General features: G+C 42.6%; 1 protein-coding gene across 3 annotated transcripts in view; it reads left to right on the top strand.

Annotated features, from left to right (window-relative positions):
* The window catches only part of LOC132394366 (uncharacterized), a 45,695-nt gene extending 39,795 nt beyond the window's left edge, over positions 1-5,900 (top strand). The window contains exons 1-3 of one of the 3 annotated variants that reach the window (XR_009512289.1): positions 3,056-3,143; positions 3,422-5,491; positions 5,770-5,900. Coding sequence is in view for 2 of the 3 variants with exons in the window: in XM_059970432.1 (XP_059826415.1) it covers positions 3,589-5,058 (1,470 nt within the window). In the remaining variant the exon portion in view is untranslated. Of the gene's footprint in view, positions 1-3,055; positions 3,144-3,421; positions 5,503-5,769 lie in introns of those variants that run through there. The other 2 variants (XM_059970431.1, XM_059970432.1) reach the window with 2 other exon arrangements.
* The last annotated feature ends 11,446 nt before the right edge of the window (positions 5,901-17,346 follow it).

Here is a 17,346-nt window from a genome sequence, read left to right as displayed (position 1 = left end):
CTCCACCACCCATGACATGCTCTCTTCTCACTGCTAGTATCTTGAAGAAGATGCCGGTGCAGGTGCCTCAGGATTTACACCACCAGGTTCAGAAACTGTTATTATCCCTCAAACATCAGGCCTTTGAACCAAAGGAGATAACTTCACTCAACTTCATTTGCCCCATCATTGAAATACTCCGACAACCTATGGACTCACTTTCAAGGACACTTCATTTCATGATGTCAAAATTTATTGCTTATATATTTATTATTATTTATTTCTACTGGTTGATTGCCCAAGATGGTGAAGTCTTTTGTTGATTCTACTATGGTTATTATTCTATTATGGATTTATTGAGTATGCCTGCCAGAAAATGAATCTCACAGTGCATATGGTGACATATATGTGCTTTGATAATAAATTAACTTTGAACTTTACATCCACCTAAGGGAGGACCTGGACCCTTGACTTGACATCACATTGAAAAGGCCATCTCCAGCAGTGCAGCAACTTTCTCAGAGATGGGATCAGTGAAGGCTCCATAAATCACAAAATAATTTGAAGCCCATAACAGCCAAAAAACATGTTGGCACTGGAGTATGCCAACTCTTGCAAATTGTTCTCTGCCAATCTATTCATTACTTCTATTACAATTGTTCTACTCTTTTCAATCTAAATCCTAGGACTCAAAGCAGTCATTGTACTCCCTTAATGAACTGATGTGATAATGTGACAATAATAAACCAACTTACCAATACACCTATGGACATAACACTACTGAAGTGTTACAGAGAAGAGAAAAACGGGAGGTGCACATCCTGTTGCTGAAATAACACATGTTTTATTTACAAATGTTCTATAAATACCAAGAGAAATCAAAGTTAACAAAATTGGACTATAATCCCAAAACAATGGAATACAAGTCTCATTAGACTGGGAGAAGATCCATATGACCAGGAGGATAACAAATCAAAAAGAAAAGAGAGATCCATGGTAAGCACAAAAGATTCTGGCGATACTGGAAATCCAAAGGAATGCACACACGATGCTGGAGGTCAGTCAGCATCTATGGAAATAGATAAAATCAACATTTTGGGCTGAGACCCTTCATCTGGACTGGAAAGGAAGGGGGAATGCCAGAATAAGAAGGTTGGGGAGGGGGAGGAAGACAAGCTGGAAGATGATAATTGAAGCCAAGTGGGTGGTGGAGGAGGGAATGGGAGGTGATAGGTGGAAAAGGCAAAGGGCTGGAGAAGAAGAAAGCTTATAGGAGAGAAGAGGGAATCATGGGAGAAAGGAAAGGAGGAGGGACGCTAGGGAGAGGTGATAGGCAGGTGGGGAGAAGAGGTAATATGCCGGAGTAGGGAAGGGGGAGGGGAAATACCATAAATTGAAAAAATTGATGTTTATGCCATCATTTTGGAGGCTAACTAGACAGAAGATGAGGTGTTGCTCCTCCAACCTGAGAGGAGGTCAGGATAGGAATGGGGATAGAAATTTAAATGTTTGACCACCAGGAAATTCCACTTTTTGTGGTTGGAGAGGTGAATGTCAGAGTGAATCAGAACCAGGTTGGAAAGAGGTGGGGGTGGGGAATGGATCCTGTGGATGAACAGTGTGTGCAGTGGGCGCATGGTACCTGGAGGGGAGAGAGATGAAGATGAAGAAAATGAGTTTGACTTAGTAGGCATTACAGAGACATGGTTGCTGTAAACCCATTGTTCCAGAATACAGAATGCTCTAAAGAATAACTAACGCCCCTCTTAAATACAAGGTTCTGCAGATGTTGGAAATCTTGGGCAACACACACAAAATGCTGAAGGACTTTCTTCACACCATCTGCCCATTACCTCCCTCTGGTCCTCTTCATCCTTCCCTCTCTTCCATGGTCCACTCTCCTCTCCTATTAGATCCCTTCTTCTTCAGTCCTTTAACTTTTCCACCTGCCATCTCCCAGCTTCTTACTTCATCTCCCCTACCCCACCCAGCCTTCCAGTCACCCAAGTCTCACCTATCACCTGCCAGCTTGTACTCCTCCTCTTCCTTCACCCACCTCCTCATTCCGGCTTCTGCCCCCTTCCTTTCCAGTCCTGATGAAGGGTGTTGGCCCAAAATGTCGACTGTTTATTCCTCATCGTGGATGTTGCCTGACTTGCTGAGTTCCTCCAGAATTTTGGGTGTGTTGCTGTTGCTCTTCTACCTCTTGAGGGGGTTTACCAATGTGGCACATAAAGAAAGCACCCACACTAAATTTAAGTACAACTCAATCTTTATTAATATTCATCAAATGGCATTCAATTAACCACTTTAACTCTCAATGATCTTGCATTTAATTCACAGTCCTAGCGAGCTACTTAATACATTAAAACACAAAACTCACAAACTTGCAGTATTTATTTATTGATTGACTGTAACTTGTAATGTATAGATCTATTTTTTAGAGCAATGACCACCACCCCTTAGCCCTATGTATTGATCTGTGGTCTGTACGTGCACTGTTGTCTACATATGCGCATTGTTCTCTCTCTCGCTGCAACGTGAATACACCAGTTAAAGCTGTATTCCATGTGCATGCTTTTACTTAATTGGTACATGGTTGTGCAACAAATTGGCGATGAGTATGAACCTGAATGTCAGAAAATTTCACAAACTGCATCGATAGCTGCAGGACAAAACAGCACAAGAAAGCCAAAGGACCTGTGAGTAACAGTGAAAGATGTGCTGAACTTAAAGTGAAAGTAACATGGCGATGGCTTCAGTGAGGAAAGTTGATTAACTTGATTGCACTAATGAAGACTGGGAGCTGTATATCAAAAGGATGGAACTGTATTGTATTGTAATGTCAGCAACGTGGAGGAGCAAAAGAAAACCCTTACACTTCTTGCTTAATGGGCCTGTGCTGTCTTTACGACAGTTATTTAGTTTATAATATTTTCGCTTAGTAATTCATTCAATAGTATTTTCTAGTTAGAATTAGAAGTGTTTAAAGTGTATTCATTGCATGTAAAATATATCGGCATGCGATGACGTCACATCCGGTTTCGCCGCGTCTTGTGGGAAAACACCGGTTTGAAATTAGCGCGAGGGTGGGGGCTTTCCACGAGGCTCACCTGAGCACAAGCAGTTTTGCAGGCATGAGAAATCACAGTGAGAGCAACGCTGTAAGTTAATAGATAATCGATATATTGAACTAAGATATTAATGCTGATCCTGTTAGAGGTAACGACGGTAGATAATGTTTATGCTTTCGTTAGTTAAAGAGTCGCGGATAGTTTGCATGGAAGTGTATTTAAAGTAGTCAATGGAGCAGGTAAACTCTCCCTGTATACTGCACCTTAGTGTAATGTAGTTATAGTCACCTTTGCAAGTATTTACACTTGAAATGTGATATTAAGGAAGGAACAAATACTGTATCAATCTTGTATTGTTTTATCAACAGTTTTCACCATATGTTAATGTGAAGAGTGAACAGTAAATGGTTAATCTTACTGCGATCTGGTTCTTATTAACTGTGGTTTATCCGGACGTTAAATTCGGCGTTTCGTTACACCCGAAGGAGAACGTGACAGTGAAAAAGCGGCATTATCAGGTGTTTCAAGTGCTGCAATGTCAGCTCAATCCAGCATCAAGTCGACGCCGCCCAGCGACAGGGGCAGTAAACCGACATCAAGTAAGCCCACCCAGGCGTTATCAGGTGTTCCAAGTGCTGCAATGTCAGCTCGATCCGGGATCAAGTCGATGGCGCCCAGCGACAAGGGCAGTAGAACGACATCAAGTAAGTCCGCACAGGCAAGAGCCAAGGCAGAAGCCGCCAAGGTGCGACTGCATTACGCCAAACAAGAGGCAGTTTTGAAAATGAAACTGGCCACCAAAGAAGCCGAAAGGGCCGCCAGACAAAGAGAAGAGGCTGCCAGAGAAGCCGAAATCCAGAAAGAAAGGGCCGCCAGAGAAGCCGAAGAGGCCGAAACCCAGTTGGAAATGACAAAAATATCGACAGAGTTGCATGTGCTGCAGCTAGAAGGAGAAGGAGAAGCTGCCAGGGTGGAAGCAAAGTACATAGAACAAGCTGAAGGGTCGCGTGATCTGACCGAAGTAAGATCTACTTTAGAAAGGACCAGACTGGAACGCACAAGCGACTATGTACAACATCAAATAGACAGGCAGGCTCGTCTCCCCTCTCCATACGTATTCGATAACTTCCCCAGCTACGAGGAACCTCAGAGAGTCACGATTGCATCACATCCATACGAGGAAGGAAATTTACCCTCACGGCTCCGTGATGAAGTCAAGAATGAAAGAACCGACAACGCTCCTTCACCCCCACAACAGGACGGCGGGGAGGGAGAGGTTCACTCCAGGACAACAATTGTCAGCTCGAACTGTACAGAAGTTTGCGGTCAAACTCAGTCAAGCCGTTCTTGTTCCGAGATCTGCCTCACTGAGGTGTACCCTAAAGAAGCACAACAAGACATTACCAAGCGTAAAGTAACTGACGAGACGCTAGGTCAGTCAGTTTTCGTTCAAACCGAGCACGGAAACAAACTTGCACAATCAGCTCAAGATACCATTTCTTTAAAACCCAAAGACACCAAGGTCTTCAGAGATGAAGCAAATAATGGGGTTGCCCCATTGCCAATCAGAGAACCACGCCAGCGCTCACCAGATAACAAAGAGCAGGCAGTCAAACGGTTCACGTCCTTACGGAAAACCTGGAAAAGGAAACCTGAGATGCAGCAACGCACCCGATTGGCCCACGAGGTACTGTGCACCCTAATGGCAGAGGTCACAGCCATTATAAACGCACAATCATTCCTACCTGTGTCTTCTGACCCAGAAAACCCCTTTATACTTTCGCCATCAACGCTCCTTACGCAGAAGGCAGGAGCACCTCCTCCACCAGGAGACTTCTCAGACAAGAATTTGTACACAAAACAATGGAGACAAGTCCAGGCTCTGGCAAATCAGTTCTGGCCTCGCTGGAGACAAAAATATCTACCCTCGTTGCAACAGAGACAAAAGTGGACAGGACCCCACAGGAATCTGGCCAACGGCCAGAATCACTGCTACATTCCCTAGCGGGGATGGACATGTCAGGAAGATCGAATTGAAGACTACCGACCAAGGCGATGTGAAAATTTACCAAGGGCCAGTTACAGAAGTTATTCTACTTCTACCCAATGACTGATTAAGAGACTAAGTTTTGTACTCTGCTCATTGTGACCTTACGAAGGTCAAGCGGGGAGTGTGCTGTCTTTACGACAGTTATTTAGTTTATAATATTTTCGCTTAGTAATTCATTCAATAGTATTTTCTAGTTAGAATTAGAAGTGTTTAAAGTGTATTCATTGCATGTAAAATATATCGGCATGCGATGACGTCACATCCGGTTTCGCCGCGTCTTGTGGGAAAACACCGGTTTGAAATTAGCGCGAGGGTGGGGGCTTTCCACGAGGCTCACCTGAGCACAAGCAGTTTTGCAGGCATGAGAAATCACAGTGAGAGCAACGCTGTAAGTTAATAGATAATCGATATATTGAACTAAGATATTAATGCTGATCCTGTTAGAGGTAACGACGGTAGATAATGTTTATGCTTTCGTTAGTTAAAGAGTCGCGGATAGTTTGCATGGAAGTGTATTTAAAGTAGTCAATGGAGCAGGTAAACTCTCCCTGTATACTGCACCTTAGTGTAATGTAGTTATAGTCACCTTTGCAAGTATTTACACTTGAAATGTGATATTAAGGAAGGAACAAATACTGTATCAATCTTGTATTGTTTTATCAACAGTTTTCACCATATGTTAATGTGAAGAGTGAACAGTAAATGGTTAATCTTACTGCGATCTGGTTCTTATTAACTGTGGTTTATCCGGACGTTAAATTCGGCGTTTCGTTACACCCGAAGGAGAACGTGACAGGGCCCAAAAAGGTACAGTCTCTTATGTAACTTAATAACCCCTGAAAAGCCAGCAAGCAAGACATTCCACAAATTTGTTGCAATTTTACAAAATCACTCAAGCCCTAATCCGCTGGTAATAGCTGAGAGATTTAGATTTTACAAAAGGAACCAGTCAAACTATGAAAGTCTTTACGAATACATTGCAGAACTGTGAAAACTATCCCAGTACTGTGACTTTAGAGATGGACTTTCTGATGCATTAAAGGACGGGCTTGTATGTGGCTTACATAGTCAAAGCACTCAAATGAGGCTACTGGCTAAAAGAGACCTAACCTTTAGAATGGGCTTTGACCATTGTAATCTCATTAGAGACTGCAGCAAAGAATACAGCAGAACTACAGGAAAGGAGTTTAGAATGTGAAATGCACAAAATGTCCCTGAATGGTGCAAAAAGACAAAATTGTTATCAATGTGGCGACTCCTCCCATAAACTGTTGGTTCAAAGAAAAAGCTTGCAGAAAGTGTCACATACAAGGTCACATAGCGAGAGTGTGCAAAGCAGACAAAAAGCTCAACCGAGTGAAAAGTCTGAAACACAAAACTAAGCAAATGCATAAAGTAAGCAGACAACATAGAGTCTGACCAAGGTGAACTGTCATGCCAACAACTGCATAGTATAGCTGAAGCAGGTCACAAGATCATCTGGGTCACAATAGGTGTGTCTGGTGTAAAACTGAAAATGGATCTGGATACAGGATCAGCTTTGTCCATAATTCTAGAGGCTGACTACAATGGACTGTTGTCTAAGACACCATTAGAGAAGACCTCAGTGAAGTTAAAGACTTACACAGGCCAAAAACTGTCTCCCAAAGGCAAACTGAAAGTAAATGTGACGTGTGGAGGCCAAACACAACAGTTAGGGTTTTATGCATTGAAATGTGGAGGGCCAGCACTTTTCAGATGTGAATGGTTGAGAAAATTCCAACCAGACTGGTACTCAGTCAAAGCTCTCAGTATGGCATCAACAGGCAATGGTAGCACTAACCAGGGATAGGAACAGCTGCTTCATGCTAATGAGAAGGTGTTTGAGAAGTGGATTGAATTGAACTGGATGAAGCAGCAACACCAAGTTTGCACAAAGCACACCCAGTGCTTTCACACTACATCCTGAAGAGGATGTAGAGCTTAGAGGCATCTGGAATTCTCTCCAAGATTGAGTGGAGCAATTGGGTTATGCCCATTGTCCCAGTGATCAAGAAAGGGAAGGCCAGAGCTACTTGCATATGTGGGGGTTTCAAGGTGAGCAGCAACTGTGTACTGTGCAGTAGCCCCTGCCACAAACAAAAGACGTTTTTGCATCTTTGGCAGGTGGGAAGAGGTTTGCAAAGACTGACTTGTCACAAGCCTATTTGTAAATGGAGATTGAGGAGTCAAGAAGGAAGTTCCTCACAATCAACACACACAAGGGACTGTTACAGTATAACCGTCACGTCTTTGATGAAATTGTCAGAAAGATGTGAAAAAGCATTCAAGGAAACAAAGAAACTAATAGCGTCCGATAAACTGCTCACCCATTATAACCCATCCCTGCCTATCGACTGGCGTGAGATGCATTCCCTTATGGCATTTGGATCCATTTTGTCATAGATTATTTGGATCTGAACACCAGATTGTGTTTGCTTCAAGATCAGTGACGAGCACAGAACATATCCACACACAGGTCAACCGAGAGGCCCTTCGTCGAGTATGGGGTATAAAGAAGTTCCACCACTACTTCTATGGACAAAAGTTTACACTAGGGACAGATCACCCACCCCATGTGTCCATTTTCAATCCCAGGAAGGGAATTCCAGTGATGACTGCTATCCAGTTATAACATTGGGCAGTATCCCTAGGAGCCCACTCTTATGACGTAGAGTTCAAGGTTACCAAACAACATAGCAATGCTGATAACTTGTTCACTATTTGTAACTGAAGAAGAAAAGTCTTCATACTGTGACCCTGTGGAAGCATTCCACATTACATTGGTAACAAATTCCAAAGCACAAATGGAAACAAGGAAGAACCCAAATTGTCAAGAGTCTATGAAGTCGCAATGGCCAACTCCTGGTGACCCTAAATTCCTACAGAGTTCTCAGCAGGACGAGACAGACTGTCAGTATGTCAAAGCTGATGTGTGGATCTCGTGTTGTGGTTCCCTCTAAACTGTGCACCAGTGTGTTAGAAAATCTGCATGAAGGACACCTGAGTCGAGATGAAGAGTCTTGCCCGGAGCTATGTGTGGTGGCCAGGAATAGATAGACACATTGAAAACTTGGACAAAAACTGTTCGGGATGCCACAAAGTTCAAAATGCACCTCCACAGACACTGTTACACCCGTGGGAGTGGCCATGGTCACCATGGCAAAGAGTATATATTGACTTTGCTGTGAATGCTTATTTGAAGTGGCCGGAGATTATACCAATTATACCAATGAAGTTAACTAACTCAGAAAAGACTTTTTCTTCTTCTTTTTCCTCTTCTCTCTCTCTCTCTCTCTCTCTCTCACACACACACGTTAAAGCCATCCCCCATGTGCGTCCTTTAATATATATGTAGTTGTGCACAGCCACCCCATAACTTATAGACATTTTTATGCCTTGCACTATGCTGCTACCACAAAGCAGTAAGTTTCACGACATACAGTACTGTGCAAAAGACTTGGGTACAAATATATAGCTCGGGTGCCTAAGACTTTTGCACAGTGCTGTATTAAAATGTGTTGTACTGTACTACTGTTGCAAAAAAAAATAAATTTCATGTCATACGTGAATGGCAATAGACCTGATACTGATATGAGTCCCCATTGTGGACTGACGGTGGAAAAGACGTAGGGAAAGGGGAATCATGGTTGGGAAAGGGGGAAGGCAGAGGGGAGGGAGCAAGAAGCACCAAGGAAACATTCTGTAATGATTAATAAATTAATTGTTTGGAATCAAATGACCTTGCTTGGTGTCTCAGGGCTGGGTGTGTCTGCACCCATGACACCCCCTGCCCCTGGCACTCCTTGTTTACCATCTGTCCCACATGTCTCCTGTGGCACTCCAAACATCCTTTGCTCCCACCAGATTTACAAACTCGTCCTCCACTGCACATTGATATAGTACTGTATTACTGTATTTACAAATACAGTAAGGCACGTTAACTATATGAATGTGCCTGAGACTTTTACACAGTACCTTATGTCAGTGGTAATAAACCTGATTCTGATTCAGATGCTAAACATGAAAGACTGACTGACCAGGCTCACTTCAAAGGGTCCTAACCTTTAGTATTCGGGGTTCTCCTGAGATAGTCGTTCCAGCGGTTCCATGTTCTACATCAGCCTTTCAGGCTGCTGGATCCCCTCAAACCGAGGAGCATTGAACTCATTACTCTTGACAGTTTTCCAAATGGGTGTTGTCACCAAATTGTCCCACTTAGGTAATTCACTATTTTAACCTAACCTAGGCCTCAAATTATCTCTTATTGCCATAGTGACAATGAACCCATTCTCCTACTATTGGAACCTTTGTTAACCATGGGAGATATCTCAGAGTTTCTTACCTCGCTACAACCAAATGGCCACCATTCAGCGGCATTCAATTAATTGGGTCTCTGAGACTGTGAGCCAGGAGCTGCCATTGATAATAAGGAGACCAGGCAAAAGCTCCTTAGCAATTCTGTGATCTCATTTTAAAAAGGTCTGATTTTAGTCTGTATGTTCCAGTGTAATGGCCACAGATGGCTTCTTGCAACAACTCCTTACTTACAATTTTATGATCAATCAATATTAGAGACTACACTTTCAGCTAAACACTTATCAATTCTTTTTGGATTCTCAGAGAACTTCGCAGACCAAACACAAAGAATCAAAACTGGAAACAACAAAAGCTGCAGATGCTGGAAATCCAAGGCAACACACACTAAATGCTGGAGGAACTCAGCAGGTCAGGCAGCATCTATGGAAATAAATAAACAGTCAACGTTTTGGGCCGAGATCCTTCATTAGGACTGGAATAAGTGGGTGAAGGGAGGGGAGGAAGAAGTACAAGGTGGTAGGTGATAGGTGAAACTGGGAGAGGGGTGGGGTGAAGTAGACAGCTGGAGGAAGGGGAATCTGATAGGAGAGGGTAAGAGGCCATGGAATAAAGGGAAGAAGGAGCATCAGATGGGGCTGATGGAAGCAGAATCAGTTTACTTATCACTGATGTATGTACAGTGCAGGTCATAAAAATTACTATGTTACAATAAAAAAATAAATTTGATAAATAGTGCAAAAGAGGATTATTGAAATTGTGTTCATGGGTTCATGAACCATTCAGAAATCTGACTGCAGAGAGGAAGAAGTTGTTCCTAAAAGATTGAGTGTGCATCTCCAGGCTCCTGCACCTCCTCCCTAAAGGTAGTAATCAGAAAAGGGCATGTCCCAGATGGTGAGGGTCCTTAATGTCTCCCTCCGGATGACCCATCCTTTGAAGATATCCTCAGTGGTACTGGCAGAGTCTACAACCTTCTGCAGCCTCTTTCAATTCTGTGCATTGAAGCTTCCATACTAGGCAATAATGCAACCATTAGGAATGATCATCATGGTACACCTGTAGAAATTTGCTAGTGTCTTTGGCGACATACCAGATCTCCTCAGAATCCTAATGAAGTTTAGCCTTCTTTGTGATCATCTCAATTTGCTGGACCTTGGGTAGATCCTCTGTGATATTACACCCAGGACTTTGAAGTTGGTCACCCTTTCCACTGCTGACCTCTCAACAAGGACTGGTGTGTGTTCTGACTTTTATTTCCCGAAGCCCACAGCTAATCAAACCATTAACTATCTCCATGTGTGGTTTGTTCAAACTGAAAACACAGTTTCTCTTTTCCCTCCTCACACATGTAACTCACGGCAATGTCTCTTCTTTTCCCATCATGCTTTGTGTTGCTACAAGGCAAAGGTGGAAAGGAACGGGATTACATTGATAAGGAATGTGCTAACCTGGTAATGAGGAATACACAAGTGCATAGGATCATGATGTGGAGTTGGTCTGTATTTAAGTAATCAGAATCTGAATCTGACTTATTATCACTGACTTGTATGATGTGAAACTAGTAGTCTTGTCACAGCAGTACAGTGCAAAGATATAAAGTTACAATAAGCTACAAAAATATAGAAAGTTCAAAAACAAAGGGAAAGTTGAGGCAGTGCTCATGGATTCACAGACCAATCAGAATTCTGACGGTGGAGGAGAAGAAGCTGCTCTTGAATTGTTGAGTGTGTGTCTTTAGGCTCCTATACCCCTTTTCCAATAAGAGCAATGTGAAGAGAGCATCGAGGGTCATTAGTGAAGGATGCTGTCTCCATGGGGCACTGCCTCTTGAAGATGTCTTTGATAGTGAGGATGGTTGTGCCCATGATAGAGTAGGCTGTCTATATCCCTCTGCAGGCTCTTGCAAATCAATGAACTGTAGCCGCCATACCAGGCTAGGAGGCTCCAAGGCTGATTGTTCAGCACTGTCCATTTACAGACATCTACAAGGGTCATTTATGACATACTGTGGTGAACTACATATACCTGTCTGGACACGCCCCCTGCTGACTGCTCCTGTGGCTCCTCCCACAGACCCCTGTATAAAGGCGATCAAGGCCTGAGCCCGGCCTCTCAGTCTCCAGGATGTAGTATGGTGGTCACTCACTACTTGTTCCTTCTTACAGTCAATAAAAGCCGATATCTCACCTTTACGTCTTAGAGTGAGTTATTGATGGTGCATCACATTCCAAATCTCCTCAAAGAACAGCAGGGATAAAAAGATATGATGGGAGTGGTCTGTCCCTCAGAATGCTGTCTCAAGGGGGGACAAAGCATAAATAGGATAATACTGAAGGCATGTAACAAGCGAACTAAAATTATCTTGGATAGTTTTATTAAAAGGCAAAGGTGGCAAGGAAATGGAATTTGTTGAATTCTTCAGCGATAATTTCCTAGAACAATAGATTACTGAATCTATGAAGGAACCAGCATATTGATGTCAGAATACAAGCATTCTTGTCGAGATGCCTCCTTTAGAGAGTAGTGGTCACAAGGTGATAGAATACCTGATGTGTTTTGAAGGCAAATGTCCCAGGTTCAGAATCAGCATCCCTGGTGTAAATAAAGGCAATTAAAAAAGTATGAAAGAAAAGTCGTCAAATGTAAAAGCAGACTAAAGAAGAAGTTCTTGGATGTGTCAAAGCAAGTATTTATTTATTTTATGTATTTCGAGATACAGCTCGGTAACAGGCCCCTCCAGCCCAACAAGCCCACAAAGCCCAATTATACCCATGTGACCAATTAACCTACAAACCTGTATGGCTTTGGAATGTGGTTGGAAACCCACATCCCTGAAGGAAACCTGCACAGTCATAAGGAGACATACAAACTCCTTACAAACAGCGGTGGAATTGTACCTGGATCATTGGCACTGTAATAGCATTACCCTAACCAATATGCTACCAAACCGCCCAAAATTGTTGCTTCATTATACTTAGAGAAGTGGGGGACGAGGAGGATGAACCGTCCATAGTGATCAAAGAAAGACATGGAAAATATTAATTCAAGAGCACACAAACTGGCAAAAGTTAGTGGTAGACAGACAGACTGGGATCAGAGGACTAAAAATCTAAAATGGGAAGAGAAAATTGCAAAATGAGAGTAGAAGGATGATAAATATCAAAATAAACAGAGAGAGCTTTTATAAAGTTACAAAAAAAAGAAGGTAGCTGGGGAAATGGTGGACTACAGCAGAGGAAGACTGTGGAAGTAATGATGGGCAAGAAGGCACGGTAGATATTTCAAATCAAGTCTTCATGGCAAAGTTACTGTCAACATCCCAAGGATCACAAACAAACTAGGAAAGAAGAACTTGTAACAACCCTTATCACAAAGGATGACACATTGGAAACACTAATAGCAGTAAAGGAGGAGAAGTTGCTGAACTCAATAGCCTGCATACAGTGCAGTACAGAAGCAGGCTATTCAGCCTATGATATCCACAACCATGCTGCCAATTTAAACTGCACATCTGTCTGCACATGGTCCATATCTGTCCATTCCCTACTTGTTCACATACTTGTCTAAATTCCTCATAAATATTGCTATCATATCTGCTTCTGCTATCTCCCCTAGCATCATACTCCAGCCACTTACTACTCTCTGTGTAAAAACTTGCCTCATACAGAAGACAGCGCTGTGCAAAAGTATTGGCATATATATTTATAACAAAGGTGCCTAAGACTTTTGCACAGTAGAGCGGTAATTTTATGCATTGCTCAGTCCTGCTACAAAAAAGAAACAAATTTCGTGACACATATGAGTGATGGTAAACCTGATTCTGATATGGGTCTCTACTGTGGACTGAGAGTGGGAAGTGAACAGGGAGAGGGGGATCATGGTTGGGAAAAAGGGAAGGGAGAGGGGAGGGAGTGAGAAGCACCGAAAAGATTCTGTAATGATCAATAAACCAATTGTTTGGAATCAAATGACCTTGCCTGGTGCCTTAGGGTTGGGTACGTCTTCACCTGCACAAGCCCCCCACCCCTGGCACTCCTTCTCTGCACCTTATCCCACACCCCTGATGCACTGCTCCGCCCTCACCATTCTAACATCCTTTGCTCCTGCCAGATTTACAAACTCTCCAAACCATGTTGACAAAGACAGTACTATGTAAAAGTTTTAACCACCCAGGTTAAATATATGTGCCTCAGACAGTACTGTATCTCCTTCAAATTTCTTTCTCTCACCTTAAAGGCAAACAAGGAGGCAGCAGAGCCATTGGCTGACGTGTTTCAAAACACTGCGATTTCCAGAAATCAGATTGGAAAACTGCATATGTAATAATTCAAAAAAAAGTGGGAAACAATCGTCCAGATAGCCTAATATAAGCTATTGACAAATACCTATGCCTCTATTTAAAGAAGAGTAAATACTCATTTCAAAAAAGCTGAATACAATTAAGGCAACATGATTTTAGAAAAACGAAAGTTGATAAAGTGGCAAAAATTCTGCTGGGATATGATGAACTGAGTTAGAGGATAACCAGTAGATGTAATCTATTTAGATTTCTAGTGAGTATTCGATGAAATGCCACATAAAAAGTACATGCACAGACATCTCACCTCTCCCGGAAGTCTCCCGCATTTTGATAGTGGCTCCCTGACGCCTGCAAATTATATACAATATCCCAGAAATCGATTGCTGTTCACTGCACTGTTTGCAACAGTGATTTCTCTATTGCCCGTGGTGGGTTAAATGACTGTAAAATATATGTTGAGGTGAGTTTAACAGGTGTCATTCATTCATTAGCATAGCTAACGTTATTTAAACTAGCTGGCTAGCTGCTAAGGAGCTACTCTGTTGATGTCCTACGTGATGAGGCCACACTCCCTGTAGACTTGCTTAAAGTTGTAATAGAATAAAAAAACGACTCCATGATAATATAATTTAATATAAATACATATTTTAATGTCACATTTTCTGCATAAGACAATATAATAAGGATACACCTTATGCTTTTATTTCTTTTAGGGGCCACAACATATTAGGGAGGCTAAGCGCAGGGAAGGCTGCTCAAGTATTGGTGCTACCTCCCTGAAATGAGTTTTTGCGGGGTGGGATGTCTGCATGCACATGAAGAGGTGTTTGGGTATGAGGTGAGATGTATTGATATGGATCGAAATCTGCTCGATCATATTGAAGACGGACAGTCAGAATACATGGCTCTTTTTCAGGATTAACTAACGGTGCACTGGAAGATTAAGTCTTTGGCCCTTATATTTACTATTTATATTTTTGACTTGGAGGAGGGGCAAAGTATAAGGTGTCTATGTTTACTAATATCATGGAATGAAGAGGGAGAGTATGCTAGGCTGAAGAAATTTGATAGATAGAGTGATTGAGTAGAAGCTTGGGAAATGGAGCTTGATGTGGACAGTACTTCAGATGGAGGAACCAGAAGGCAGGCTAATAGCTAAATGCACAGTTAAATGATCTTGTGAATGCAATTAAGGCAGCAAATTACATTTTGACCATTACTGCTAAAGTGCATTTAGAAACAGAGAACTATTGTTACAATTGTACAGGGTGCATTGTATACAGTTTTGGTTCCCTTATTTTGAAAAGGATATGCTAGCTTTGGAAACAGTCCAAACTTACTTCCTGGATGAGAGGACTGTCCTAAGATAAACAGCTGAAAAACAAATTGCAGGAGCTACACACAGAGTACTGGAGGAATGCCACAGGAGTGGAGTGGTTAGCACAATGCTATGGGCAGCTTGGTAGCAAAGTGGTGAGCAGGACACTTCACTGTACAGGCCTCAGCCTCTTCTCCCCATGACCACATGAGTTTACTCCGGCTGCTCCGATATCCTCCCACAGTCCAAAGACATACCGGTTGATTGGTTGGTTAAATGGTCGTTGTAAATTGTCCTGTGATTGGGCTGGGATTAAGTCAGGGATTGTTAGGCAATGCATTTGAAGGGCCTATTCCATGATATATCTCAAAGTAAACTCGATGGGTCAGGCAGCATCTATGGAGGGAAATAGACAGTCAACGTTGTGGATCAAGTCCAGATACAGACCACGTCAGATCCTCAGTGATGTTTATGCCGAGGAACTTAAAGCTGTTTACCCTCTCAACCCCAGATGCATTTATGTCAATAGGGGTTAGCCCATCTCCATTCCTCCTGTAATCCACAACCAGCTCCTTTGTTTCTGCAACATTGAAGGAGAAATTGTTTTCTTGACACCACTGTGTCAGGGTGATGACTTCTTCTCTGTAGGCTTCCTCATTATTATTTCAGATCAGACCAATCAGTGTAGTGTCGTCAGCAAATTTAATTTGCAGATTGGAGCTGTGGGTGGCGACACAATCACGGGTATACAGAGAGTGAAGGAGGGGGCTTAGTATATACCTGGTTCAATTTGGATGTTGTTAATAACAAAAAACTATATTTACCCCCAAATTTTAATGAAACATGTATTAATTTATTGTACACCGTGAAAGTTAATGGACGTTTAAACTCTACACCAGGGTGATAAGCTATGAATTGTCACTGCATTGTAACTTGCACCATGAGCATCATCTAGTGCTCAGAGGGAAACATTGCAAGTCTACACACAAATAATTTGAAAGCCATAAACCAAACTTATTAATAGATCCCAGCAACCGGTCTCAAGGATGCACATATTTGAAATACAGAACACTTTGTTTCTTGCCTTTAACTTAAACTGTCAAAGTTAGGAGTACTTTGATTGACTATGTTAAAAGCTGAGGACTAGAGCACCCCGTTACAAATCGCTTAACATTCACAACTTAAACAAAACTTCATCAGTGGGGTTTTATAGTGAATTACTGAGAATGCAAGTATGCTAACACTTTGAGGTGTCATTTTAATTTGCACTTCAGCAAAAGTCATTGTTGATGGGTCTCAAACTCAGCTTGCTCCTGATTTATAAGTGGGTAGAGACTCTTAGGTCAGAATTCATTCTCGACTCTATGTGCTAACTGCACACTGTACTCGAGAGACGGTAGATGTCGAAATCTGGAGCAAAAATAAAACTGAAGGATCCTGACATCGGATATCGGCCTGGAACATCGGATTCAGATTTCTTATCACCAACATAGCTCATGAAAAGTGTTGCTCGGTGGTAGCAGTATGGTGCACGGCATAAAAATTGCTATAAAGTACAATTCTAAAAAAGTGCAAAAGAGGAATAGTGAGGTTGTGTTCATGATCATTCAGAAATGATCCGATGGCAGAGGGGAAGAAGCTATTCCTAAAACATTGAATGCGGGTCTTCAGGTTTCAGTACCTCTTCCCTGATGGAAGTAATGAGAAAATGGTGCTGAGCTGCGATCTCTGTTAAGTTGCTGCTCAGATTTAGTTGTCTTCCTTAATTATTTTTAGGTTTGTAAGTATGGTTCTGGGAACAGAGGGGGAGCTTAGGGTCAGCTTAGTGTTTGAAGACAGGGATGTGGCGAGTTAGAGGTCAGGCCAGAGTCTCTGCTCTGTGTTCAAAGGCTGGCAATGCAGACATGGAACATCCCGTGGTCGGATTTTGGATGATGGATGTTGGACCAGCAGAGAGTGGACAAGGGCCCCTCCAGGGTGAGTTCTCAGTGGGTTCTGAAGTTGGAGTTCCAAGCAGGCAGATAAAATGAGTTCTAATGACCCCATGCGTTCTCAAACTGGTGAGACAAGGGTTCAAGGCCGTGTTCAGTGATCGGTGTGCCATCAGACCAAGGCCAGGGGTTCTATAGGATGCCCAGAAGGCGAGGACCATGAGCCAGAGCTGTGTCTGCATAGCTCTGAGAATCTGCTGGGGTGATTGCTACCCTATGTCTGCAGGTCCAAGTCAGAGTCCACTGGAGGTTTGAAGCCTGTCTTGAGAAATGTCAGTGGAGAGGAGGAACTGGGC

The sequence above is a fragment of the Hypanus sabinus genome, chromosome 5 (genome assembly GCF_030144855.1).
Source record: "Hypanus sabinus isolate sHypSab1 chromosome 5, sHypSab1.hap1, whole genome shotgun sequence".
In the NCBI taxonomy this organism is placed as follows: domain Eukaryota; kingdom Metazoa; phylum Chordata; class Chondrichthyes; order Myliobatiformes; family Dasyatidae; genus Hypanus; species Hypanus sabinus.
This window is presented reverse-complemented; position numbering and strand designations above follow the sequence as displayed.